The 27,895-nt window shown below is 39.5% G+C and overlaps 1 protein-coding gene across 2 annotated transcripts; it reads left to right on the top strand.

Annotated features, from left to right (window-relative positions):
* The first annotated feature begins 217 nt into the window (after positions 1–217).
* Positions 218–25,083, top strand: LOC138978409 (arf-GAP with coiled-coil, ANK repeat and PH domain-containing protein 2-like). Of its 2 annotated transcripts, XM_070351147.1 has the most exons (15): positions 218–335; positions 2,709–2,861; positions 4,113–4,224; positions 5,231–5,331; positions 6,923–7,073; positions 8,086–8,225; positions 9,095–9,318; positions 12,460–12,576; positions 13,291–13,341; positions 16,420–16,649; positions 17,225–17,334; positions 18,414–18,474; positions 19,163–19,212; positions 21,279–21,337; positions 21,680–25,083. In XM_070351147.1, the coding sequence occupies exons 1-15, from the start codon at positions 283–285 to the stop codon at positions 21,757–21,759; spliced, it is 1,692 nt and encodes a 563-aa protein (XP_070207248.1). In that variant the 5' UTR covers positions 218–282; the 3' UTR covers positions 21,760–25,083. The 2 variants fall into 2 exon arrangements, with proteins under 2 accessions (XP_070207248.1, XP_070207249.1); XM_070351148.1 differs by lacking the exon at positions 13,291–13,341.
* Positions 25,084–27,895: the final 2,812 nt, after the last annotated feature.

Raw genomic sequence — 27,895 nt, 5'->3', positions numbered from 1 at the left:
TGTTTTTGTGTGCTTGTTTTCTCATGTTGGTGGTGCTATTGTTGTGTTGTTATTCATGTATTTAAAAAGAATTGAAAGCATGTTGAAATAAAATATAAAATAAATGAATAAAAAATAACGTTTTCTGTTACAGTACATGAAATATTTCTCTGCAACAAACAGCCACAGATATAAAACGTTTTCTGATGTGTGAAATATTATTGTGTGTTGCAGACTGATGGGGTAGGAGGGTTGCTAGCAGTGACAAGGGCACCAGGTGGCGGGGAGGATGCGGTGTGTGACATGGAGGGATACCTCTTCAAGAGAACCAGCAACGCCTTCAGGCAATGGGTCAGGTAAGAACTGCAAGATTCTTTTGAGACTAGAGTAACACCTGCTGTGTTGTATTGTCTATCTGTATTGTAGGATAACATGTGGCCTGTCTGTGTTTTATATGAGACCTAGCTGTAAGAGTCTAAGAGTTCAATTTCTGTCTCTCAGGCAGTTTTTCATTATTTCTGTAAAAAGAATAAAAGATTGACACGGACAACACAAACAGCGCAGTTGTGTTAGTGTTACCCAAGAATGTTGCCAGGTAACGCAGGAGGCAGGAACACTCTTGAAAAGGAAGGGATATAACAGATAAAGGAGAGACAGAGACAGAGAGAGAGACTCAGTAACTGACTGACTTACTGACTTTGATTAAGAAGTAAATATATCCTGGGCCTTTTGTCTTGGGGATTTGATTTGGATTCATTTCAGCATGATAGTGATTAGAGTGTTTTTGTTTTCCACCATACTCTTTTCATATGGAGTTATTCCTCAGACATTAAGCAGAGTTGAATTTGCTGACAGGTCTTACAGAATGTTGTGGCTGTGTGTTATTCTGTGTTCATACCTTGTTTTTCTTGGATTTATTTACTCATTAACTATCTACGCAGAAATGACAATGTTCAATAGAGGAAGGAGGCAGAATTTAGTTATTTCCAGTTATTTCCCTTTACCTTGTCTCAGAAAGAAACCCTCTGTGTGTAGGTGAGTGGAGCAGTTGTTTTTGAACCCTTGATGCTGACCCCAGTACCTACCCTGAAAAACATTTAGCACCTCAAGATCCATTTTCATTGCACACCTCAACATCAACAGCGTAAAAAAAAAGAATGATTTTGCAAAAAATTGTAGCCTCTTAATCTCAAATAGCACACCTTTGGCCCCAGTCGTTTGCCATATCCTCCACCCCCACTCCTTACCCCAACAGCTTCTGTTTATTTTATTTTGTTTTACATGTACTGCTTGTTTAAGTTTCTTGAACATACTTAGATAGAGATGGAATGAGTTAGTTGCTGCTAGCTATAAAGATCCGCTTTGGAAGGTGATATCCATATTCTCTGATTTGTCCAGAAGCAGGTGCATTGGGGGGGGGGGGGGGGGGGATCATGCATTTACTGGTTTAGGTTTAATGTCCTATAGGTATTTCTTTACATATAAAAAAATGTTCCAGAATGAACAATCGTAAACCAGTTTTTGATACTTTTTTGTGGACTAAGATCTGTGCTGAATTTGTTTAAAGTAAGTAGTCACCTGCCATCCTTCAGAAAAAAGGGAGGACAGTTGGAATATTCTTACATTACATGTCTGTTTTTAGAGAAACAATGGGAAGGGATTTATGTGAAAAGGCAAGAGGTGAGCTAGCTGTTTGAGTGATAAAGGGTGACTATTACATTTGATTTTTCAGTGCAAGATATTTAAGCATTATCAGCCAACATTTATTTTCTTCTTGAATGAAAAACTTCATCCTCTTGAATTATCAATACAGAAAATCAAAGAAATAAGACAGTCCCTGTCAGCCTACACTAATTTCAGTAACATCACAAAAATGTCAAAGAAATGCAATTTAGTTCCCACTCTTCAGCGAATATACACAATTCCATGAAATGTAAAATTGAGAAACGAAGAAATGTGATCAGGTTTGTGTAGGATGGCGCCAGTAGGAGCCCTGGAAATGTAACTACAGTGGAACCCCCCGTTTAAGACCTCCACAAATCTGTTCCTAACCTCTGTACATTTACCCCCATTTTAAGACTCCCTCCTTTTTAAGACTATCTCAGATTTGTGGTTGTCTTAAAAAGGAGGGAGTCTTAAAATGGGGGTACCTTTATATATGAAGTCTTATATCGCGGGCGTATCTCCAGACTCGGACTCAAGGCGCAGCGATCTATTTATGCCGTGTGAGATGGAATTTTTTACACAATACATCACGCATTCACATCGACCAGCAGATCGCAGCCATTTCGGCGCTTATCCTACTTTTCACGGCCTATTATTCCAAGTCACACGGGTATTTTGGTGGACATTTTTTATCTATCATTCTATGCCTATACAATTTTGCCAGGAAAGACCCTTTTGTCAATTGTGGGATCTTTAACGTGCACACCCCAATGTAGTGTACACGAAAGGACCTCGGTTTTTTCGTCTCATCCGAAAGACTAGCACTTGAACCCACCACCTAGGTTAGGAAAGGGGGGAGAAAGTTGCTAACGCCCTGACCCAGGGTCGAACTCGCAACCTCTCGCTTCCGAGCGCAAGTGCGTTACCACTCGGCCACCCAGTCCTTTACAGAGGTTATGAACAGAAAGTCTGAGAAAACAGGGTCTTAAAATGGGCGGTCTTGAAAGGGGGGGTTCCGCTGTAGTTTTGCTTACGTGTGTGTTGTGTGCGTGATTGTGTTTCAGGCGGTGGTTCACGATACAGAAGAGCAGCCTGGTGTACAGGAAGAGGTCCAAGGATTCCATCACCATCATGGAGGAAGATCTCAGACTCTGCTCCATCAAACCCACTGCTGACGACAGCCGCCGCTTCTGCTTCGAGGTGCTCTCCCCTGCCAGGTCAGGTTTGGCTGTGTTTGTCTCCCTTTAATAAGGCTTTCTTGAATTGTTTTTCACGGTGTGTTTTTTCTTCAATTTGTTGCCGCTTTCATTTATATTTGTTTTCTATGCTCTGTTAAACTGGGTATTGATGACAGCAGGTGATTCTGCTTCGAGGTGCTCTCCCTTGCCAGGTCAGGTTTGGCTGTGTTTGTCTCCCTTTAATTGATTGTTTTTTCACTGTAATTTTTGTTTCCTTCCATTTTTTCCCCCTTTCATTTATATTTGTTTTCTATGCTCTATTAAACTCGGTATTAATGACAGCAGCGATTCTGCTTCGAGGTGCTCTCCCCTGCCAGTTAAGGTTTGGCTGTGTTTGTCCCCCTTAACTTAAAGGCTTTCTTTGATTGTTTTTCAATTTCATTTTGTCTTCCATATTTTCCTGCTTTCATTAATATTATTGTTTTCTATGCTCTGTTACACTCGGTATTGATGACAGCAGGCGATTCTGCTGACTCTCCTGCGGTGTAACTTGTTTTGATGTGTTTTGGTGTGTGCGTCTCCCTTTATGGCTGTCTTGGTTGTTGTTTTTAGCAGTGTCTTTCTTTCTTCCTTTCTTTCTTCCTTCCTTCCTTCTCTCTCTTTTCTTGATCTGCTCCATGAAGGGTGAAGTCAGTGTTGATGACAGCGGGCTTTGAGGTTCTCTCCCCTGCCAGAGAACTAGTTTGCGTGATTGTGGGTGGTAGTCTCCCTTGGTAGTTTGGCTTATTTTTCTGTTGTCTCCTTTCATTCTTAATCTTTCTTTCTTTCTGAATGTTTTGTTTTATTTTGTTCCATCCTTCTTCATTTTTGTTGTTGTTGATTTGTTTCATTGTTCCCTCCAAAATAGCATTGGTTTTTTTTTTCAAAAGACAGGGTGATTTTTATTTTTTATTTTTTAATTTTTTTAATTTTTTTAATCTCTATGGATTTTACATTTCTTCTTTTTCTTCTTCTTGTTCAATGTTTGTTAGCTTTTTACGCCAAGGTTCATCACCTAATGCTGAGGGTTTTGCAATTATCACACCATTTTTTACCCTGCCACCTGGGCATCTTGATGCCTTAATTCTTCGAGGATGGATAGTACATTATAGTTCCAGTGATACATGATTTGCCCTATTGTGCTAAATCAAAACAAAACAAAACTGTTGCACTGCCTGAGACTTCATTTCATTTTCTCTTTTTGGTATACTGTTATGCTATCTACAAGATGTTTGACTTTGTTTGTTACAGGAGTCACACACTGCAGGCAGACTCCGACGAGGAATGCTTGGCGTGGCAGACAGCACTGATGGACTGCATCAACAAGGCTTACAGGGATACTCTGCATGGCCACGACTCTGTGGTGAGATCTCCATGTCCTGTGCTGCTTGGAGAGAGAGAGAGAGAGAGGGAGGGAGGGAGGGTGTGTGTGTGTGTGAGGGGGGGAGGTATTCTACCAGTGCACATGGTTCATTCCTTGTCGTGGTGTGATGACTTGCGTGCCTCAGTAACCAGGAGAGCTATGCCAGCGGGAGCTTAAGCTCCTGGTAGGGTCTCCCATGCTGGACAGGTCGAAGGATAGAGGTCGGACAAATTTGGACCACCTCGTTCAGAGGTTTGCGTTGGGCCAACACCCCTGCCTAGAAAACAAACAACGTTACAGAAGCATTGACGACGAATCAAAATAAACCTAAGTAAGTAAGCACATGGGAGTGTGTGTGTGTGTGTGTGTGTGTGTATGTGAGGGTGTGTGTGTGTGTGCGCAGGGGGGAGAGAGCGGGAGGGTGTGTGTGCGAGGGGGGAGGTATCATACCAGTGCACTTGGGAGTGTTTGTGCGGGGGGGGGAGGGGGGGAGAAAGTATTTTACCAGTGTACATGGGAGGATGCGTGTGTGTGTGTGTAAGGGGGTAATGTTCTACCAGTTTATATGTTTACATCTGAGTAGGATGTATCTATCTGTTTGAGAGAATGTGTGTGTAAGAGCGGCATTTTGCAATTAATGTGTGTACTGAGACTGGGCCTGTCTCTGAGAAATGTTCTGTTTGAGAGAATGTGTGTATTATGACCAAGGCAGAGTGTATTATGACCGTGCAGTGTGTATATATATATATATATATATACTTCTTGTAATAGGGCCTCTCTCAGTAACGCTGAATTTCGTTGGGCAGAAACCGTTTACCATAAGTTTTTTTGTATTTGAAGTGGTTCTATATTTTGATCAAAGATTCATTACATGGTTAAATATAACTTGATAAAGATTAATCAAATGATTCCATATAACTTTATCACAGATGTATCAAATGGTTCTATAATTGATTGACTTTGAAAAATGTTACATCAAGAGTTGTGTGTTTGTGACATGTGACAGGATGACGAGAAGATGAACGAGACAGGCAGCTCCAACACCTCCACGCCCTCGGACGGGGCGGCCAGCACGCCCAAACTGGACGCCAAGAGCAGAGCCAGGCTGTAAGCGTTTAGATCGTTTTATACTATTGACTCTCATCCAGGGTTCGTACAGGTCATGGAAAACCTGGAAAGTCATGGAATTTGAATTTGAATTTTCCAGGCCTGGAAAGTCATGGAATTTCAATTCAAGTCATGGAAAGTCATGGAATTTAACAAAAACAAGAAATTCCTCCGAGGTAGGAAAAACACCCCCGTCAAAGGGAAATAACCTTCTCAGTTGGTGGCAGTGAGAATGGTTATTTCCCTTTGACCATTAATATGTCCCTCTATAAGTCCTTGTATAATTTTAATCCACCAATAACTCCCTAACCGTGTGTTTGACTGGTCCCAATTTTTGTAAGGACCGTCTCGATCTCAGGAATGTATAGAACCTGTTCACCAAGTTTGGTGACGATCGGTCCGTTCATTCTTGAGATCTATATGCGAACACAAACACACAAACAAACAAACAAACAAACAAACAAACAAACACATCGACCGAATCCTATACACACCCCTATACCGGGGGTGTAATAAGAAAGAAAAAAATTAACCTTTAGCACGCCAGCGGCTATTTTTGTCGCCCAGCCAGCAGCGATTTGTGTCGCCAGCACAAGGCTTGTTCGTATGACCAACTTCTCGTTTCTATTTGCATACGAGAATATACGTCGAAGTTTTCTGCTTTTGTTTTTCCATCGATAAAGTACTTTAGCGCTTCGACAAGCAAGATGGAGGATGATGAGTTTGAAACTTTCTTTCGAGTTGTTTCTTGACAACAAAAAGTATGCGGAATTGGAACGAATTACCAAGGAAGATCTTCGCAATGAACTGTGTATCGCGGTGAAAAAAATGACAGTTCGTCAAGTCACAGTGACGGTTACGAAACGGAATTTACGAAAGTGCAGATGGATACGGACGATACCTTCCGCCTGTGGTCCAGTTTAGTGAAATGACAGGACCAGCAAACATTACCGATAATCTGACTGCGTAGCAAATGCTTGACTTGCTGCTTGTTGAAGAGACACTGCGTAGAAACTGACTCAAATTCAGTGCAAAGCAAGCCAGTGTCAAAACTGGCAGTGACAAGACGTAAAAAGTTTGCGTGTTAGGAAATGGCGACCTGTGGATCTAGTCATGGAAAATGTTATTGAGGCTCATGGAAAGTCATGGAAAAGTCATGGAATTTTGTTTCTAAAAACCAGTGGGGACCCTGCTCATCCTGAAAGCTTTGTTGATAGAGTGCAGGGAACCCTTACCCACCCAACCCCACACCCCCCCCCCCCCCTCCTCCACCGGCGCAACCCGCAAAAACCTCCAGAAATCTGAGACATTTAAGTTATTTACAGAAAATCTGGAAAAGTAAAATCTTAACAACTCATATCAAGCAAAACAAAGGCTAAATGGAAGTGTACGTTATTTAAACAAAAAGAGAACGCAACAGCAACCAGGTTTGGTACATTCTTGATTATTATTTCGACAGCTTGTCGCTGCCTTCTTCAGAATGGTAAAAAGTAAGGAATGACGGCACGTGATGTACAGTGTGTTTTCATGATGGTAAGTTATTTGTATGGTATTGTTGTTATGTATTGTATTGTATTGTACCTGCCTACAGACGCATGGAGCAGATCATGGCGGTCCCTGGCAACTCAGTGTGCTGTGACTGCGGTGCGGCGGACCCTCGCTGGTCCAGCATCAACCTGGGAATCACGCTGTGCATAGAGTGCTCCGGAATACACCGCAGCTTTGGCGTCCACAAGTCAAAGGTGAGTCTCACTACACGACTGCCTTCAGGAAACGCAACTCAAGGACACGCAACTGGTTTCAAAAAAAAGTTTTATTCATGTTTTGCATGTTCATGAAATTTAATAATAATAATAATAATGGACATTTGCTATAGCGCATAATCATATATATGCTCAATGCGCTTTACAATAACTAGAATTAACATCACTAATAATAAAACCATACTCAATGAACAAGACCCACAATCTACATAACATAGCATACTCAGCATACTCCATGCAAGCAAACACAAAAGCTTAACACACTCCAAGCACGCAAGACCAAGCAAACAGGGTAAAGACAAAACAAATTTACTTACTTACTGCCCGTTATGACGGCAGGCATGTATGGGAGCAAGAAAGGACAATAAAATTTACATTGTCATAAAGTGAAAACAACAACAACAGGACTACGGCTTATGGTGGTGTCTTCAACACAAACTTGCAATCAGAAATACAAACATGACGGACGCAACTCTTCAGCATGAAGAGCTTTCAGGTATTCAGACACGACTTAGTACACTACTGTATATATAGCATTCAAAAAAAGTGTGGATGAAATGATCATTGCTTGTGGCAGGTGTATATACATATGATACGGGGATGGTTGATTTTGTTGTTGTTGTTGGGAGTACCCCAGCTTCATGTGCACACTCGCGAGGCCACTTGGTACAGGGACCGTGACTCTGTCATCCTAATGGGAGGATTACGAGCACAGCCGTTTTAAATCTCCCCACCATAATGTTAAAGGCAGCTTGTAGGTTATTTTTGGAGGAAGGATGGGGATTGAGTGATGAAAGAGATACTGCATTTGTTGTGGATTAAACACATGTACTCTCACACACACACACACACACACATGAAACAATTGAACCTTCTTGGCCTTCAGGAAAAGTATTTTGAATTTCTGATGATTCAAAATTTCCAGTCACCGTTTTGTTTATAGTGATACGAAGATAAAAGCATTACATTTTTTTGTCCTGACTGGTCATAGGTTCGTTCCATCACACTGGACACGTGGGAGCCAGAGCTGGTGAAGGTGATGTTGGAGCTGGGGAACGACGTCATCAACCGCTGCTACGAGGCCAACGTTGACGAGACCGTCGCCCCTAGGGCCACTCCAACTTGCAACAGGTCAGTTGACACAACAGACCTGTTTACTCATACGATTTCGCCGTATTTTGTTCGCCAAGTTTCCAAGAATACGATAAATACGCTGGTTGATAAGAAAGAACGACGATTAAAAAAAACCACTTTTTTTATTTATTGCGTCTCTAAACTGATAGTGGGTTGTATATGCGATTGGCCATGGATAAAACCCGGTTTGCTTCGGTTAGCGCTTACAATTGGTCTATATTTTCACGGGATTGTACGTGATACGACGAGAATTTCACTGCTAACAGTTTTAAGTCTGTTAAATGATTAACAAGCACCTCTATCTGGTAAGAAAATACACTCAATATTTTGAAAATACACTAAGTCTCTGTGGAAAATACACCACCTATTCTAATTAGGTAAACAGGTCTGTCACAAACTTCTGATATCTTCTCCTTCTTCTGTGTTCATGGGCTGCGACTCCCATGTATACTTGCAGGCATGATTGGGCTTTTATTTGTGGCCGCTTTGTCCACGCCATTTAGGCAGTTACAAAAAATGTTGGACTCTGCATGTATCTTACATTTTTCAGGCTAGGAATTTGCTGTACCGTTTATTTATATCTCCTTAATCTTTTTGGTGGCCTTTCCTGTTTGCTCACTGACACCAGTCGGTAAGAATAATGATAATAATAATACGAGAATTTGTAACGCGCACATATCTCACCACAAGGCGCACTCATACACATTCTTTCGCATTAACTCATGCACACTCATGAAATGGGAAAACATACATTTATTTTATGAAAAAACCCACCATTTTTTAAAGTCTTTTTTTTTTTATTAATCCTTACCCTTACGTGCAGATGTTTTTCGTTCACTTATTGAAGTATTCTGTTTGCTATTCAGAGCTCAGAGGGAAGCATGGATCACAGCCAAGTACCTGAAGCGAGCGTTCGTCAGCACACTGCCAGAGGTCAAGATGAGGTCAAACTCCGGCACCAACAGGATACGAAGCTGGAGTGTACGAAAGAAGACACGCCGCTCACCCGCTCGCACGTTGGACAAGAGCAACTCGAAGGAAGGCTCGTCCCCCTCGGACTCCGAGGATGTGACTAGTGGGCTCATGGAAGGTAGGAGTGGCTTTGCTTTTGTTTAGTTTTGCTTGGGGCTTTACTTTCCTTTCCGTTTGGAGACCTTGTTTTCTCAGACTTTCTGTTCATAACCTCTGTAAAATGACCCCCATTTTAAGACTCCCTCCTTTTTAAGTCCCGATTTTGTGAGATTTTAGGTGGTCTTAAATAAAAGGATGGTTCTACTGTATGTCAGGTCTCAAAAGGGAGGGGATCTTAAAATGGAGGTAACGCGCTGGATTTGTATCCAGTTGGCCGTTGTCAGCGTGAGTTCGTCCCCACGTTCGGCGAGAGATTTATTTCTCAGAGTCAACTTTGTGTGCAGACTCTCCTCGGTGTCCGAACACCCCCGTGTGTACACGCAAGCACAAGACCAAGTGCGCACGAAAAAGATCCTGTAATCCATGTCAGAGTTCGGTGGGTTATAGAAACACGAAAATACCCAGCATGCTTCCTCCGAAAACGGCGTATGGCTGCCTAAATGGCGGGGTAAAAAACGGTCATACACGTAAAATTCCACTCGTGCAAAAAACACAAGTGTACGTGGGAGTTTCAGCCCACGAACGCAGAAGAAGAAGAAGAAGAAAAAATGGAGGTAAATTAACGGACCTTATATCATGAACAGAAGCTCTGGGGAAAAAACAAGGTCTAAAAATTGGAGACTCAATGCTGGTCACTTGCTTTGGGGGTTCTTAAAATGGGGTTTCCACTATACAATAAATAGACAGTTTAAAAGAGAAAGTGTTGTTTTGTGGGATTTTATTTTGTCGGTAAGAAAGGATAGTAGGTTGTCGGCATTTTTTATGTTACGTACTGTACATTTACTTTTGAATGTTTCAGTGGTGTCATATTAGGATTAGTTAGGATTTTTAGGTAATATGAGTTGTTTGTGGAAACCGTACATTTGTGAAGCCTAAACAGACTATATACACAACTTGCTAGGTGTTTTTTCCTCTCTTTCTTGAAATTGATAAATAACAATAGTCACAATTTTGTATTTATGTTGGGGGGGGGGGGGGGAGGAGTGCTTATTGAGATGGGAAGACTCAGGTTTGGTCATGTTATTGTTTGTTGACAATACAGATACCCCATAAGAATACAGCTAGCTACTTCCTCTTTTTTCTTCTAGGACATTTTGAAATTAGTGTTATACATGCATAGTTTGGGATTGGGATATTTTTTCTTATCTTGGTTTAGGTATTTTTTTATGTTCAGTAGATGATGTTTGCTTTAAATCTTCCTTTTTTTGTTTGTTTGTCTTGTTTGTTTTCCAGAAGGTAAGGTTTTGGATTCCTAGTGGGCTTGATTTTGCATAGAAGAATAAGTCTCTTGACTTTTTGTGCGTGAATAATCAAGTGAGCTAATATAGTTGTTTAGTATTGATCTTTTTGTTATATACATTTGTTTTGATTTGTAAGAGTTAAAGGGAACGGGAGAAAGTGTTTGCCGATACCATTACCCTCATCAAATAAAGAATTCAGAAGTGTTGGCAGCATGATATTTCTTTGCTCGTAACTGTTTGAGTCTTCACCTAGCCGATGATGGTAGTCCGCACAGCTTTCTTGATATTCTCGTATCACGTCAGAAGTTTTTCATTGTTTCATGAAAGGAAATTATTCACCTTTCTCTCAATCTCCCACAGTAAAAGGCTGGCATGCATGTGATTTGATCATGATGCATCCCCTCTCTCTGTTTTATTCACTGGTATGATGTGTATTCCTTGTTAGTGAAAAAGCCTATGATCCTACAATGTTGTTTCAATGTCACCCAGTTTTGTGACATCATTCATCACACGAGAGGTTTTCACTGTTTGCATTTTGAATCTGGAATGAGTGTATGATGTTTTGTTCTGAAGTTCTTGTCTCCGTTATCTCCTACTTCATTAGTCAGTTACTTTCTTCCTTTTTCCTTGTAGACCATCTCGTAGTTATATATATATATATCCCCATGGGTCCCGTCCAGGCTTTTACATAGGATATAAGAGCATCCTTCTATTCCTCTTGGCCCCTTTAAAGCTGCATGAAAAAATGTCCTAATGTTCGTTAAGAGAACTCTTTGTTTTAGGAGGTCCTCAAATGTCATATGATGCATGACGGGCGCAGTGGCGTGGTGGTAAGACATCGGCCTCCTAATCGGGCGGGCGTGAGTTCGAATCCCGGTCGCTGCCGCCTGGTGGGTTAAGAGTGGAGATTTTTCCGATCTCCCAGGTCAACTTATGTGCAGACCTGCTAGTGACTTAACCCCCTTCATGTGTACACGCAAGCACAAGACCAAGTGCGCACGGAAAAGATCCTGCAATCCATGTCAGAGTTCGGTGGGTTATAGAAACACGAAAATACCCAACATGCCTCCCCCGAAATTGGCGTATGCTGCCTGAATGGCGGGGTAAAAACGGTCATACACGTAAAATCCACTCGTGCTAAAAACATGAGTGAACGTTCCAAGCCCATGAACGAAGAAGAAGATATGATGCATGTTAGTCCCTGCTCCCTACCTTTCCCCTCTTTACGTCCCTGTCTCCCACCAACACTAGATCCTTCATTTCAGAGTTGCCTAAAGTCTGTTTTATAGCAACAACTCCAATTTTCAACCAGAGATGTGCAAATACTGTACTTCATATGGAAAGAACAGTGTCTGTCGTTCTTTAGCTACACATTAAACTTTGTGACACACAAGTGTTTGATGGGGTTATCTCTGAAAACTTTCAGAATGTTGTTAGAACCAGGTTTTAAAGTGAGACTGGTATTCAAATATGGAGGCGCATCAAAGCGCTTGATGAGGAGAACTTTGTGTTACCTTATTTTTTTCTCGCTCCAAATTTCCTTGTCAGCTGCATACTCAGGATAGATAGACTTATATATATATATTCATTGTTGATGCCTCTCAGTGCTTCAGAACTTTCCTGAAAATGATGTGGTGCAGTTTTGCCGAGGGTTCTTCATCAGAACATTACTAAGGATTAAACAAGTTGGGCATGAAAACCATTGAAGTGTCGTGCATGCATGTCCACCCCATCCCCTCCACTTCCCCAACATCCCAACATCCCACCCCTCCACGTCCACTCTCCTGAGCCGTCTTAAGTGTTGTCATCCCATCCCAGCCTAACTGACAGTCTGTGGTTGGTGTGTGGTGGTGTTGCAGCGGTGTTGTCTGTGTCTAACACCGCCATGAAGGACAACGATAGCGGAATCGGGGGGAGTGCCTCTGACGTCCTCGTTTTTGGCACTGATTTGCCCGCGCTCGGCGAGATCAACAAAAGTAAGCTAGCCACTCGATCGCTGTATGATCCTGTTTGGACTTGGGGTTTGGGGGCTGCCCTCCTGTATATACTGTAGGGGTGTGTAATGTTTTAACTTCTGCCTGCAGTCAATAATGACCACATATAAAGGTGGACACATTGTTTTTTCTGTACAAAAATATATTGGAATTTACAGCTTCAGTATTAGATTAAATTTTTTTACAGGAGTATTTTACTAACTAATTTCTGCCTATTCACCTATGTTCACATATAAAAGTGGATAATAGTCTCGGTTACACATGGGAATTAATTTGTGTATTGCATCCAAACCATGAGCATAATTCCAAGTTATCTCAGGAAAAAGTAAGAATATAATACATGTATCCCCAATACTATTTTATTATCATCACTTACATGTAATAATTTATGCAGCAGGTAGTGGGTGTGGTACTGGTATTGTATCTATTGCTTCAAGACAATTAGAATTACAATAATTTGACAAATTAAAATAACAGGTCTAAATCCAGCATTCTGCAAATTCGAAGGTGTAAATATTGAACACTTAGTTACAATAAAAGATTTAAAAAGTCGAATTTAGCTGCAAAGTTAAAGGTCTATAAGAACAGTTTGCAACTTTAAATCAAGATTAAATTACCCAAATGTTATTGTGTGGTTTTGCTGACTGAGAAAGACGTGTTTCTTCTTTTTCTCTTTTTTTCTGCGGCTTACTAAAGGAGATACAGCTTTGCCGGACTTGTCGTTAGATTCCGAAAACAAACCAGCAGGTACAAGAAGAGAATTATTTGAAGCTAAGCCCCAGTGTAGCGAGTGTTGTAGTTGTCTATCACCTTGTGCAACGTTGACAAATTTGGTTGCTTTGGGTGTGAATTAAATGCACGTTTGATGTTGTATTATACTGTACTTGAAAGCTTGAGTATATATACTTTTGTATTCAGTTATCTTCTGATGCTGCTTCAGTTTTCTTTGACTTCCTTGTCTGCTCACAGAGGATTTTCCGTCTTTGATGAATGTTAATGAAGCGAAATTTGGTATGCCTAAAGTGGTCTAGCCCTCATATTCTTTTATTTTCTGTAAGTATAAAGCCCAAACAGGCAGATCTTATTCCTGTTGTTTTGGCTAATATATAACACAGACTAACAACAGTCTCACTGATAGTTTGAATGAAAGCATTTACTGACTTGCAGAAAAAAGCTTTTATTAAATTAGCTCTTTTTTGTTTTAAAGCATAAATGCTTAAAGTGTTAACGTCGCGATGCAACAGCTTTTACATATGTTTTCTTCTCTCTTGTTTCTTTTTTAAATTTTTTTAAAGATTTTTCTTTTTCTTAGGAGTTGTGTTCATGATGAGTTGTGTTCATAATGAGTTGTGTTCATTACATGCAAGTACGAGTTGATATTGTCTTCCAGGAGTTGTATGCACCATTCTGTTCTATGCGCAGTGTTCTTTCTGCTTGCTGGCACTGGCACATTGCACTTTTAATCTTGTCACCTTTTTAACTTGCCACAGAATTCGATCAACCCTTATTTTGTGTACATTATCTAATTTGCTGTCTGTATGGAAAAGAGAGTGTGAGTTGAGAGTGTGTGTGTCTGTGTGTGCATGCATGCGTGTGTGCGTGTGTGTGTTGGACTCAGGAGGGGTGTTTGAGTTGTTATATAAACTTAGGATTCTGGTACTCTAGTCATGACTGCCTTGCACACATGATTTGTGACTACTACTGTAAGATTCATGTGGATACATAATGGTAAACTTAATCCTGGAGTCATATACATTGTTTTCTTGAAAGCAGGTTTTTTTGTGCATCTAAAGAAGCTGAGACACGAGAAGCTTTAAACATAAAAACGCCTGGCATGAGAATTTGGTTAGCTTTCTCATGATAAACAGTCACATATGACATAGTTCCGTGCTTGTTATCTAGTGTGTGAGAATTCTTTTGAGATATATCTCATAGCGTAATTAAATGTGTGCAAGTTTTTGTGTGTGTGTATATAATTTGTACATTGATGTAGTCATCATTAGATTTAATCTTACATTTAAAGCATTATCTTTTTTACTGCACATAATTTATTACTCTTTTTTCTTTGATGAATTCCTAGAAGCTTTGATGAATTCACAAAAGATGGACCTGTCCATTAGGTTTTTGTCTTCTTTCCGGTATTCACATGCAGTTGTAGAATATGTTTAAAAAAAAAAAGAAGAAGATTAATTCTGATGGTTAAATGTTCCTTTTGCATCCTAATAAATTTCATGGAATGTTAAGTGATTTTTAGATGTCTGTCTTCAGTTCTACGTATGGGTTAGCTGAGACTTTTCTTACTACTTTTCTTCTCTTACATTTGAGCTGCCCAGTTTTCCATGAGTGGTCTAGTAGTTGACTTGGTGTGCAAATGTTACCTTGCATTTTTTTCCATAGTTCTTTTAATTTTCTTCCTCTGATTTTTGTCTTTTGATGCTCTGGACTTGGAGAGTAATTGTTTGCTGAATTTATTTTGTTGGCTAGTTTGTTTCCTTTTTTTGAGTGAGTGCATCTGAGAGTTTGTTGCGTATGTGTATAGTATGTGCTGACATTTTATTTTTAGCTGTACAGATAAGCTTTGCTTAACCCATTGCTTGTGTTAGCGGGTATGTACATGTATTCTACTAAGCATATGTGATTAATTATGAAGCATAGATTGTGATACTTTTGTAGTCTTTTAAATTTAATTTTAAACCTGATGATAGCAAATGCCATTTGCTTTGTTTGGAGTAGACTAATAGATTAATGTTCTTATGAATAGTTTTAAGCAGTCTTTTTTTTTTTTGGACAGGAAATTAGACTTGCGACTAAAATGATAGAATTGTTCCAAAATGCAATGTGAATGCAATATGTCTTAAAATTGTTCATAAGCTAGCCTGTAAGTTGGTGAATCAGCACAAGCACGGGCATTTATCCATTTGATTGTACATATGCTTTAAGTAACGCAGCTGTCTTGTTTTTTTAAAGTTACTTCCTCTTTTCTCTTATTTAAGTTATTGTAAATGTGTGTCTATATTATGTGCTCTTGTAAAAGATCAGTGAACTAACTTAAAAGAAAAGAAGGTGTTCGGTGTTAAGAATTCCTTTTGTCCTTGTTAGTCGTTTGAAGTATTAAAGTAATGGTGTTCAATCCAACCCGTTAACAAAATCTGGTTGAAATCCAATCGTGGAAGTGAACTGCCGCCTCTGTCCTTTTCAGCAATCAAAACTAATGAGACCATATATATATTTCATGAAAGTAAATCCATTCCTCAGCTTCAAATCCATTGAGCCACATTACCTAAAATTGGTTTTCTCTTCCACCCTGACAGAACTGGAGCTTAGAGAGTTCTGGTGTTTTGATTAGTGATAAGAACAAGGTGAAGGGCAACAGTTAATATCTGTACGAAATGAACTTATAGGAAACGTATTGGAACATATGCCAAATCCTTATAGAAAAATAGAGTCGAACTAAAACATGAGGATGTTTCATGACGGCATACCCCAACCCCAGATCACAACTGAAACCTAAAAGTGGTTTTCTCTTCCCTGACAGAACGGCAGAGCTGGAGAGTTCCGATGGTTTGATTAGTGATAAGAACAAGGGCAACCGTTAATTTGAGTAGATTAGAACATGAGAACATTTCATGACAGCAAACCCTGAAGCTGAAGAGTTCCGATGTTTTGACTACTGATAAGAACAAGGGTGCTACAGTTAATCAGTAATCAAAACATTGAAACTCTCCGGCTCCAATAGACAAGAACATATTGAGAACATTTCATGACAGCATACCCCAGCCCCAGATCACAACTGAAACCTAAAAGTGTTTTTCTCTTCCCCGACAGAGCTGGAGCTGGAGAGTTCGGACGACTCTGCGAGTGAGGAGGGGGTGGAGGAAGCGGCCACCACGTCGTGGGAAGAGATGAGCAAGCTGGATCCCAACCTGCTGCTGTACAAGGCGGCCGAGGCCCGCAACCTGCCCGTCATGTCCGAGGCCCTGGCCAACGGTGCCGACCCCAACTGGGTCAACCCTGACGACGATGAGAAGACACCCATCATGAAAGCTGTGGAGACGGTAAGCAGATTTTGTTTTGTCTGTTTTTCATCCCTCTGTTAGTGGCCGGTCCGTAGCTCTGGCTTTGAAACCAGTTTGTCGCTTTTGGCATGAGGTAATAGAGCCCAGGTTGCTGCCAAGGTTTTATTTTTCCAGAGTCAAGGTTATGGAGACTTTACCTCAGTGTTCAAACGATGTTGCACAATAAATATCCCAAACTCACAAGGAAAGTGTCCGGGCTTGAAAAACTCAAACAGGAGGAAAAAAAAGAGAAAAATTTTGCTCAGGGGAAAATTCTCACATAAAACAAACTTTTCTTCATGGCAGTTATTTAGAAGTAAAATGCACATACATGAAAACTCGTTAAAAAGGCATGACAAAGGGCGTTTGTAGTGAATAAGTAGCTACAGGACTCTGTCATGATTACACTTTCGTACACTAGGCTGTCATTCTTGTTTTGTTATGCTGGTCTGCACTATCAAACAGTAAACTGAATATATATGAGCACATAAAGTAATTTTGCAAAACAGGGTAAGTGACACTCTGCAGATACATGAACTAGATTATGAGCCCTAAGTGTCATTGTTACGTTTCAGGGCTCTCTGTCTGCCTGCGAGTTCCTGTTGCTGAATGGAGCCAAGTTGAACAGAAAGGACAAACAGGGGCGGACCCCTCTTCATCATGCCACATTGCTTGGAAACACTGGGTAGGACTTCAGGAGTTTTCTACTTTACCAGATCTTCACTGGCTAGGAGTGTTTCACTGAACCACTTAAGTTGGTTCAGAATGCAAATCTGTGAGATTGCCAGAGATGGGTATTTCAGACCTGTTTACCCTTACGATTTTGGCGTAATTTATTACGATTTTCTGCAAAAAATACGCCATTCCGCTATCCGTGTCAAGACTACGATTTTCATAAATAAAAAAAAAAGTAAAACTTTTTTTTACTTTTTTTTAATTTTTTATTAATTCACATGTTTGGCATTGTTTTTTCAATGGCAAAATGGGGTGAAAAAGCACAGGACTGACCAAAGATCATGTCTGTCTGATGAGATGCTGGAGAGCCTAAAATCTAGTGGTGAAGTCTCGCCCTCACTCATTCGGCAAGCGCAAGTACAGTAGAGAAGCGCTTGACACACTGAAAAAGGCCTACTACAAGCATAAGAAAAAGAATCAGTGATGCATGTGCTTTTGATGTGATCTTCTTTGAAATTATGATGACTACAAAAACTGATGTGTTTTGTTTGTGAATGATGGATATATGTGCATGATTGCGTTTCGCAGACACAGTTGTCATGTGCGTTGTAATTGGCGACGAATGCTGGATGATTACTATTTTTGTGCCAGGATTACTATTTTGGGGGCTGAGCATTACTCCAAAACACTTATGGGGGTAAACAGGTCTGGTATTTTTTAATTTATTTTTTTAACTCAGTACTATTTTAAGAGGAGTCTTTGGTTGGTTATATAGTGACTAGAGGGATTCAGGTAATACAGAAGGTGCTCAAGCAAATTGCACTTTGTTCAGCATTCTTTTTTTAATTTTTATTGTGTGTGTGTGTGTGTGTGTGTGTGTGTGTGTGTGTGTGTGTGTGTGTGTGTGTGTGTGTGTGTGTGTGTGTGTGTGTGTGTTGATGGATTGCTTTGAGCAGCCTTTGTTGTTTGGCTCTTTTCTTTTTCTTCTTCTTGCTTAATTTTTTTTGAAGCGAAGCATTTGTGGACTTTTGGTGTGGGACAAAGACCATGTGAGCAACATTGTCACACTGATGTGTTTCTTGTTTCCAGTCAGGTGTGTCAGTTCCTGAAGAGAGGAGCCGACCAAACAGTCAAGGATGCTTCTGGGCAGGTCAGTACAATGTATAATATTATGTGATTGTCTAATGATAAATTGTTGAACTCCTAAAGCATTTAACTTTGCTCAGTTATGTGTACTCGGTTACTAACTGTGATAATGAACATGTTCTGATGCAGTTACACTGTAAGTAAGTGATTTTTGCATTATTGATATCATCTGATCTTTCACCTGTGCAAACAAACAAAAGTCCGTCTGGGTACAAGTCAGATAAAACTGCTCATCAACTACTTTAGCTGAAGACCATGCGACAGCGAGTTGAATCTGTCGCTACAATGGGCGGTTCTGGTGAGGTTATTCCCCCTCTTTCTTTCGGCTGTTACCTGGCGCCACCTTGCGGCAAGATCATACGAGAAAGGACAAAAAACTTGCATTGGTCCCATGCATATCGGTTTGGTAACAGTGTGTGTGCAAGTCGTGCATTTTATACGGTAAACAGACAATGGTCGGTTCTGGTGAGGTTATGCCCCTTCTTTCTTTCGGGTGGTAACTGGCACCACCTCACGGCAAGATCACAGGAGTTGTCTCACGTTATCACCCTAGAAGCGCTCATTCACGATTGTTCACCCCCCTTATGAAGCGCATGGATCAACTTGTGATGCCAGCAAATCTGTTTTAGACGCTACGTACGCCATGTAAGGTACACTGTACTTCTTGCACAAATAATTTTTCTCTGTTTCAGGATCCACTGACCATTGCAGTGGAGAGTGCCAATGCCGACATTGTCACACTGTGAGTATACCCTGCTTTGTCTGGAATAAATCATGAGAAAAGGAGGGGGTGGGCGGAGTTTAAACACAAACATTAAAGTTCAGTTCTTGTGTGGGGAGTTTGTGGATCCCAGGGACATCTCAACTGTTTTTCTTTAGTTTCTTTTTTTAATCCCTTGATTGCTATAAATGGTGATATTTATATATACGTGGGTATTTTTGGCATCATAAAGTGAATACTCTGACAAGGAGGACAACAACTATATAGTTTCTTTTTTTAATCCCTTGATTGCTATAAACGGTGATATTTATGTATATATACGTGGGTACTTTTGGCATCACAAAGTGAATACTCTGACAAGGAACACAACAACTTGTTTGTTTGTTTGTTTGTTCATGGGCTGAAACTCCCACGGCTTTTACGTGTATGACCGTTTTTACCCCGCCATTTAGGCAGCCATACGCCGCTTTCGGAGGAAGCATGCTGGGTATTTTCGTGTTTCTATAACCCACCGAACTCTGACATGGATTACAGGATCTTTTTCGTGCGCATTTGGTCTTGTGCTTGCGTGTACACACGGGTGTGTTCGGACACCGAGGAGAGTCTTCACACAAAGTTGACTCTGAGAAATAAATCTCTTGCTGAACGTGGGGACGAACTCACGCTGACAGCGGCCAACTGGATACAAATCCAGCGCGCTACCGACTGAGCTACATCCCCGCCCTGAACACAACAACTAAATAGTTTCTTTTTTTAATCCCTTGATTGATATAAACGGTGATATTTATGTATATATATACGTGGGTACTTTTGGCATCACAGAGTGAATACTCTGACAAGTGCTGATATTGAACTTCAGTTGTGTTTTGTAAATGTCTATGTATCAGTGTATCACGTCTTGCCACACACATGCCAAATTTCCTTGTATTGATGAGGACAATAAAACTTCTTGTATCTCTTGTATCTTGTACAACAACTGTACATTGCACTGGGAGACTGTTACCTTAGTTTTGGGCTGGTCGTTTTGGCTTGTAAATTACTATTTTTTTTAAATAATTTGTTCCGGCAGTCAGGGGATTAATTGACGGATTGAGTAGACTGACGGCGAAGATATTGTTTCAGATCATGAACATGGTGTATGCACGGCAGCTCTTCTGGAATAAGCTTATAGGTGACACAGCAGCTCTTATGGAATAAGCTTATGGGTGACACAGCAGCTCTTGTGGAATAAGCTTATGGGTGACACATCAGCTCTTCAGGAATAAGCTTATGGGTGACACAGCAGCTCTTCAGGAATAAGCTTATGGGTGACACAGCAGCTCTTCAGGAATAAGCTTATGGGTGACACAGCAGCTCTTATGGAATAGGCTTATGGGTGACACAGCAGCTCTTATGGAATAGGCTTATGGGTGACACAGCAGCTCTTATGGAATAGGCTTATGGGTGACACAGCAGCTCTTCAGGAATAAGCTTATGGGTGACACAGCAGCTCTTCAGGAATAAGCTTATGGGTGACACAGCAGCTCTTCAGGAATAAGCTTATGGGTGACACAGCAGCTCTTATGGAATAAGCTTATGGGTGACACAGCAGCTCTTCAGGAATAAGCTTATGGGTGACACAGCAGCTCTTGTGGAATAAGCTTATGGGTGACACAGCAGCTCTTCAGGAATAAGCTTATGGGTGACACAGCAGCTCTTCAGGAATAAGCTTATGGGTGACACAGCAGCTCTTATGGAATAAGCTTATGGGTGACACAGCAGCTCTTATGGAATAAGCTTATGGGTGACACAGCAGCTCTTATGGAATAGGCTTATGGGTGACACAGCAGCTCTTATGGAATAAGCTTATGGGTGACACAGCAGCTCTTATGGAATAAGCTTATGGGTGACACAGCAGCTCTTATGGAATAAGCTTATGGGTGACACAGCAGCTCTTATGGAATAGGCTTATGGGTGACACAGCAGCTCTTATGCAATAAGCTTATGGGTGTGGCTGTGCATTGAAGGGTGAAGTTTGTGTGTGTGCGTGTGTATGCAGCTGCATGTACCTTAAACTCTTGTGGTAGAATTGTATATTCTGTCTTCAGGTTACGACTGGCCAAACTGAATGATGAGATGAAGGAAAGTGAAGGTTTTTACAATCCAGGTATGCTTTCTTTGTTGACTGTGTGTGTGTGTGTGTGTGTTGTTGTTGTTGTTGTTGTTGTTGTTGTTCATTTCACAGAAAGATTAGCCCTCTAGATTTTGGAGTATTATTTCTTTTCTAAGAAAAAAAGTCTTGCTTCTTTGTAGAATTTGGACTTGGTCAGCAACTCTCTCTTTCAAAACAATGACACTGCAAACATAATTATGTGAAAATCTCCTTTTGTTTATGTGTTGAGTTGGGACTGCTTTTCTTCAATAAATTTAATCAGATCAATAGACCCATCTCTAATGTTAAGCATACAGTTTTTCCACAGGGTTTGAAGAATTCATCATTTTTTTTCAGGGGATGACACTTTCACAGATGTCTTCCGAGATTTCTCAAACATGGCTTCCAACAACCCAGAAAAGCTCAAGAGAAAATAACACTGACACGTCACTGCTGACTGATAGCGATACAGGATGCAACCAGACGAATTGTTGAACTACAAAAGAGAGAGAGAAAGAAGCACTCAAGCTTTTGTATGTGCCAAATTACTTTCTGCCTTGCTCAACTCTTGATACTGATGTGTACATGTACAAAGAAGATTGCTCCACTGAATGTTCTATTGCATAAGTACATTTACATGTTGTGCTGTAAAAGTGTTGTCACTTGAAAGGTCTGCTGAAAAGCTTAGCTGGATCAACAGAATTTCTGTTTTTTTCTGATATGGTAAATGTTTACTTTTCCAAGAGGTATATTGCAGGTTGTCAAACCGTCCTTCAGGAAACAGTGAAGTGAGCAATTTATAGTTTTGCTTGTACTAAAAAATAGGGAAGTTTGTGATGAACTAGTGGATACGATATAGCCACTGTTTTCATAAGAAGTGTTCATTCTTAAAAAGTAAACACATAATTGTGCTTTAAACAAATTGTCAGATTTTATTTTATGGTCATTTTCAGTTCCAATTACGTCAAGAAAGATAAGAAGTAATTAGGAATATATCAAATTGAAGTGAGCTGTCTTTTTTATTCTGGAAGTATTTGGGATACTCTGTTTTCAGACATCTTCAGAACTGACAGCATATGTCAGATAATGATTACTGTTCAAAAGAAAACCGAACACGGTGCTTATGAACAAAAGATAACATTCCTCAAGTATGTTGGGCATTTCCAGTGTAGACTGTTAAAGAAAAGATGTGTGTTGAACAGCGTTTCTGTGGTATTATTTCATTCAAACGTGCATACTAGATCTGAACGAGAATGTCCTTGATGTTCGGATTTTAAAGTGTTCAATTCTTTCATTCTTTGTGTACATGCATGTTGCATTTAATGTCATGTGTAATAGTCAAGGTTGCAACTATGGAATGGGAAAAAAACAGAACAGTACGCGTGCAGTATTCTGAAACTGTTTGAATTTCATATGATATACATGTACTCATAAAATCTTAAGTGTCACAAGTAGTTATAAACAATTGTTCTAGCTTAATTTGTAGTGAGACGATCATCAGGTTCCTTTTTCTTTTGTGTGTGTATGTATGTATGTAAACTATTTTAATTGATTTGATCGCACAAACCCTCTACCTTTTATGCAGACATTAATTGGAAGAAGATACAATATAAATTAATGTACTTACTAGGTACCCATGATCAGTATTGCCCATGAGTTCTGTTCCGTGTAAGAGAAACATTTTGTACACCATTCTTTTGTCAGTTGTAATTTGTTTAATAATGCTTACAGACAGCAGTTTTGCATTTTGGCTGCCTAATGCAAGTTATACAGGGGTTCAACTCACAATTTCTGAGGTCTGTAGAAGATGAAACTTAATTCTTGCAGAGCTTTCAGCATAGCATGCTACGTTATAACACAAATTGCCAGGCTGTTACGCCAAGCTAAAAATTGCTACGCTCAAACAAATAATCACAAGCTAGCAAGTGTCTAGTTCGATCCCTCTTTCTTATGAGTCCTGGTACTCATTTCTGCTTCTCACCATGTGTAGCAGTCAGAAAAAAATGGATTAAAAAATGCTGTCCCCGGTGATAAATGGCACTGCAAACATGCACCAATGGGCATGATTATGTTCCTGCTTTCTAAATATTGTTATTACAAATGTATATTCTTGCGCGAGAAATAAATGCAGACGTGCGATAAAGTTTTAGATAATGCTACACTTAAACACCATTTGCTTTGCTGAAAATGCCCCCCAAAATCCAAATAGTTATTTGACCCCCCGCGGGGTTAGGGGGAAGAATTTACCCGATGCTCCCCAGCATGTCGTAAGAGGCGACTAACGGATTCTGTTTCTCCTTTTACCCTTGTTAAGTGTTTCTTGGATAGAATATAGTCAATGTTTGTAAAGATTTTAGTCAAGCAGTATGTAAGAAATGTTAAGTCCTTTGTACTGGAAACTTGCATTCTCCCAGTAAGGTCATATATTGTACTACGTTGCAAGCCCCAGGAGCAATTTTTTGATTAGTGCTTTTGTGAACAAGAAACAATTAACAAGTGGCTCTATCCCATCTCCCCCCCCCCCCCTTTCCCCGTCGCGATATAACCTTGAACGGTTGAAAACGACGTTAAACACCAAATAAAGAAAGACTTTTGAGGCTTGATTAACAGGGGTTAGTAGGTCTGTGCTGGGTTTGTGTGGTGGTTTTTTCTCTCATCCCCCCCGGCTTCTATGACTGGCACATAAATATAGGTGAGGGAAGACAGAATAATAATGCTTAAAGTAGTTTTCTTTTCTTGCCCTCTCTTTTCCTTCTTACGAAAGTTACCCTCCACAATTTTAGGCCAAGATGTACTTACCCATTGTGGCCCATGAACCTTTTTTCATGATTTACATTTCATTGTGTCAGTGTGAAGTAAAAAAAATAAAAATTATGTGGTTTTTTTAAAGTTGCACTGCTCATGCTTGCTTTGTGATGTTGGTGAAACTTTTTGTTCTTAAAATGTTAAAAAAAAGGTTTCCCTTTGTACATGACAAGAATGTCAGTACTCAAATTTCAAATAAGCTTAATTTGGAGTAATTACTGTAGTTTGTATTTGAAAAAGTTGCACATGACTATTTTATGACATACATATTCACAAAGTTTTCATCTGAAGATACGCTGGCTACACATTTATTTTTATTTTTATTTAAATGCATGCCGTTTCAAAACCATATATTTATTAGGTTGCGTACACTTGTTGCTGTCAGCAACATTGATTGCCATATTGTTTTACTCAAAGCATTGAATTAGTGAAACCATTAATTGCCAGCACTGTAATTTATTGCACATTATAACGCACTCTTATTTTGTGATAATAACAACATCAAAACCTTGACGTAGACCGCAATCTTGGCACTATTTTTTTCTGTCTCATTTCCTTATACTCCTTTTGAATTTCGTTCAAGTGTTGCCTAGTGTATCTAAGTTTTCTATAGCAGGCTTTGTATTACCCGTCTGCTTTGCTGCCGTTTTGTGTACAGTGAAACGCCCATTTTAAGACCGCCAAACATCTGAGAAAATCAGGTCTTAAAAAGGAGGGAGTCTTAAAATGGGGGTACATTTACAGAGGTTATGAACAAAAAGTCTGAGAAAATCAGGTCTTAACAAGAAGGGCAAAGCCCATACGACTCACATGCTTGACCTTGACATGGTCAAATAACTAAACCTAGCAATGACATCATACACTAAGAACTGCTTTACACATTTTTCCTACCAAAATACATGTGACCTTGACCCAAGGTCAAGGTCATCCAAGGTCATGCAACACAAAGCTGTTAATACAAGACATAGGAAGTACAATGGTGCTTATTGGCTCTTTCTACCATGAGATATGGTCACTTTTAGTGGTTCACTACCTTATTTTGGTCACATTTCATAAGGGTCAAAGTGACCTTGACCTTGATCATATGTGACCAAATGTGTCTCATGATGAAAGCATAACATGTGCCCCACATAATTTTTAAGTTTGAAACAGTTATCTTCCATAGTTCAGGGTCAAGGTCACTTCAAAATATGTATACAATCCAACTTTGAAGAGCTCCTGTGACCTTGACCTTGAAGCAAGGTAAACCAAACTGGTATCAAAAGATGGGGCTTACTTTGCCCTATATATCATATGTAGGTGAGGTATTCAATCTCAAAAACTTCAGAGAAAATGTAAAAAATGTAAAAAATAGCTGTTTTTTAGGCAACATTTATGGCCCCTGCGACCTTGACCTTGAAGCAAGGTCAAGATGCTATGTATGTTTTTTGGGGCCTTGTCATCATACACCATCTTGCCAAATTTGGTACTGATAGACTAAATAGTGTCCAAGAAATATCCAACGTTAAAGTTTTCCGGACGGACGTCCGGACGGACGGACGGACGGACGGACGGACGGACGACTCGGGTGAGTACATAGACTCACTTTTGCTTCGCATGTGAGTCAAAAAGGAGGGAGTCTTAAATTCGGGGGTCTTATAATGGGGGTTCCACTGTATTCAGTTTCTCTATTACCTGGGTGTAGTTGGTGTTGTTGAATTTGAGTTGTTGTCTTGTGTGATCAGATTTTGTCAACTCTTTTTCTCCCCAAACAATTTTTTGTTTAATATTTTGTATCATTTGGATTCAATTTTGATCTGAATTTTGTTGTTTCCCTCTGTGTCTCGGTGTTTCATTTTTTTAAATGTTTTTTTTGTGTATGCATACATGTGATGCAGTTTTCACATTTAATTCACATGTGTAAGATATTGCATGGCATGATCTTGTGAATGAATTTTTACCCTTCAGTTACTCTTGACTTCAGTGATTGCAAAAAACATTGATAGCCTAATTTACAAGTTTGTTGGTTAAAAAAAAAACTTGTCAGAAAGATTGATTTAGATGTTATTAGACAGGTTAGAGTTATAAAAACAGACCTTTAGTGATATAAAAAAAACTAAAAAAAAACTCTCGGGCATTAAAATATGACCTGACAGCAAAAGGATATTGTGCACGTTTTTTTCTTTACATCATTTTTTTTATTTGAAAATCTGTTGCAAAAATCAGAGGAAGTGCGCACAGTCATTTTCCTCACAGAGTAATATGGTGATGTTGTGTGAGAATTTGTTTCCTCTTTGGTTGATTGGAAAGTTGAGATTGTGATATTGTCACTATTTTAGTTGTGATATAAAAAAGGACCAGTGTTACATTACATTGTTATGACTGAAGACGGAAAACATTTGGATGAATGAAGAAATTCAACTTTTTTATGTTGTAATTGGCACATTTATGATTTCTGTGTGTCAAAAAGATGATGTGTCTCTCATTATTCTGTATTAGATGTTACAAACCTTTTTATTTTCTGTTGTGGTAGATGAGGATTATTTGCGATTGCCTTCTTCTTTCCAGTGTTCTAAACACAAATGCTGAAAACTCTAGCAATGAAAACATTTAGTCATTGAATTCTCGCTTACGAAGGTCAAGGAATGAAAATCATTTTACGACTTCTGTTTTTGACGCATCATTGTAGAATTTGTACCATGCATGCAGTAGTTGTATTTTCCAGTCTTGCATGTGAGTAATAATTAGGATTGATTACTGATGATCTTTGTATTATTTTATGTTTCATTTGGATGAATCTAGAATTTGCCAACTGCATCACTGCTAGTCTGTGTGAAAGAACCCCCAGCGAGCACCTGATATGTAATTTGCATTAGTGAATCTATTGATTTCATGTGTAAAAATTAGTAAGGGGTAAATGTTTAAACAGTGATAACTAGAACTGACACCTGAGAAATTGTATGAAAAATTACCAGGTTCTGAGTGAATGCTCTTAATTTACACTGTGTTTTTGAGCACAAAGAAGAAATGCATCTGAATCTGTTTTGAATGTACACCTCTAAACTCAAAGAACATGATATATTTCTCAATTCTCTCATTACCACCTCTGAAACTCATCTTGCTACTTGTAGAAAATAAAATTGTGAAATCAAAAGCACTTTTGCTGTACATATATTTATGGCTGTGCATGTATTAATATACTGTGGAGAAAAGCTTAAAAAAAGGAAGTCTGTATTTTTTAATTTTTTATTGGTAATAATTTCCAATAGTCAGAAGCTGTACATTTTAGTGGTGTCTAGGGTAAGAAAGCCTGATTGTACATTTTGTGTTTTGTAATTATCTACATCTTGAATAGATCAAAGATGTAAATGTTACCCTTGATAATAGGAAACCATTTGTGTATGCTTGTGATTATAAGCTGTCTCAACTGGAAATCCCATACAGATGTATTTTACTTAATGTGCTTCAATGGCTTTTTTTCTCTAGGAGTATAGTTAGGACTGATACAGCTGTATAATTGTGCTCTATCGTTTATGGTTAGTCATACAAGCAATTATTGTGATCGCGAAGTGTTGTAAGTAGTATTATTTGACTAACGCATTCATACCTGAGTTTCACTGCAGTCTTGCACTCCATTCCACACACTGCCTTCAGCTTTACAGAGTTCACAGTAGTTGAGAGTTGATGTATATTTTGCTGCTGGCTTTCCAGTTTCAACGCTGTGAAACATTTTCCCTTTTAGATGAATCATGCATTTTGTGCCTTGCATCTGCATATTTTTAACCCCAG

Source organism: Littorina saxatilis, linkage group LG10 (assembly GCF_037325665.1).
Source record: "Littorina saxatilis isolate snail1 linkage group LG10, US_GU_Lsax_2.0, whole genome shotgun sequence".
In the NCBI taxonomy this organism is placed as follows: domain Eukaryota; kingdom Metazoa; phylum Mollusca; class Gastropoda; order Littorinimorpha; family Littorinidae; genus Littorina; species Littorina saxatilis.
This window is presented reverse-complemented; position numbering and strand designations above follow the sequence as displayed.

Coding starts and splice junctions, on each gene's coding strand:
- LOC138978409 (XM_070351147.1), top strand. CDS start 283: ATGGAGGGATACCTCTTCAAGAGAACCAGCAACGCCTTCAGGCAATGG. Junction 17,335..18,413: donor ACATTGCTTGGAAACACTGG/GTAGGACTTCAG, acceptor TCTTGTTTCCAG/TCAGGTGTGTCAGTTCCTGA. Junction 19,213..21,278: donor AATGCCGACATTGTCACACT/GTGAGTATACCC, acceptor TTCTGTCTTCAG/GTTACGACTGGCCAAACTGA.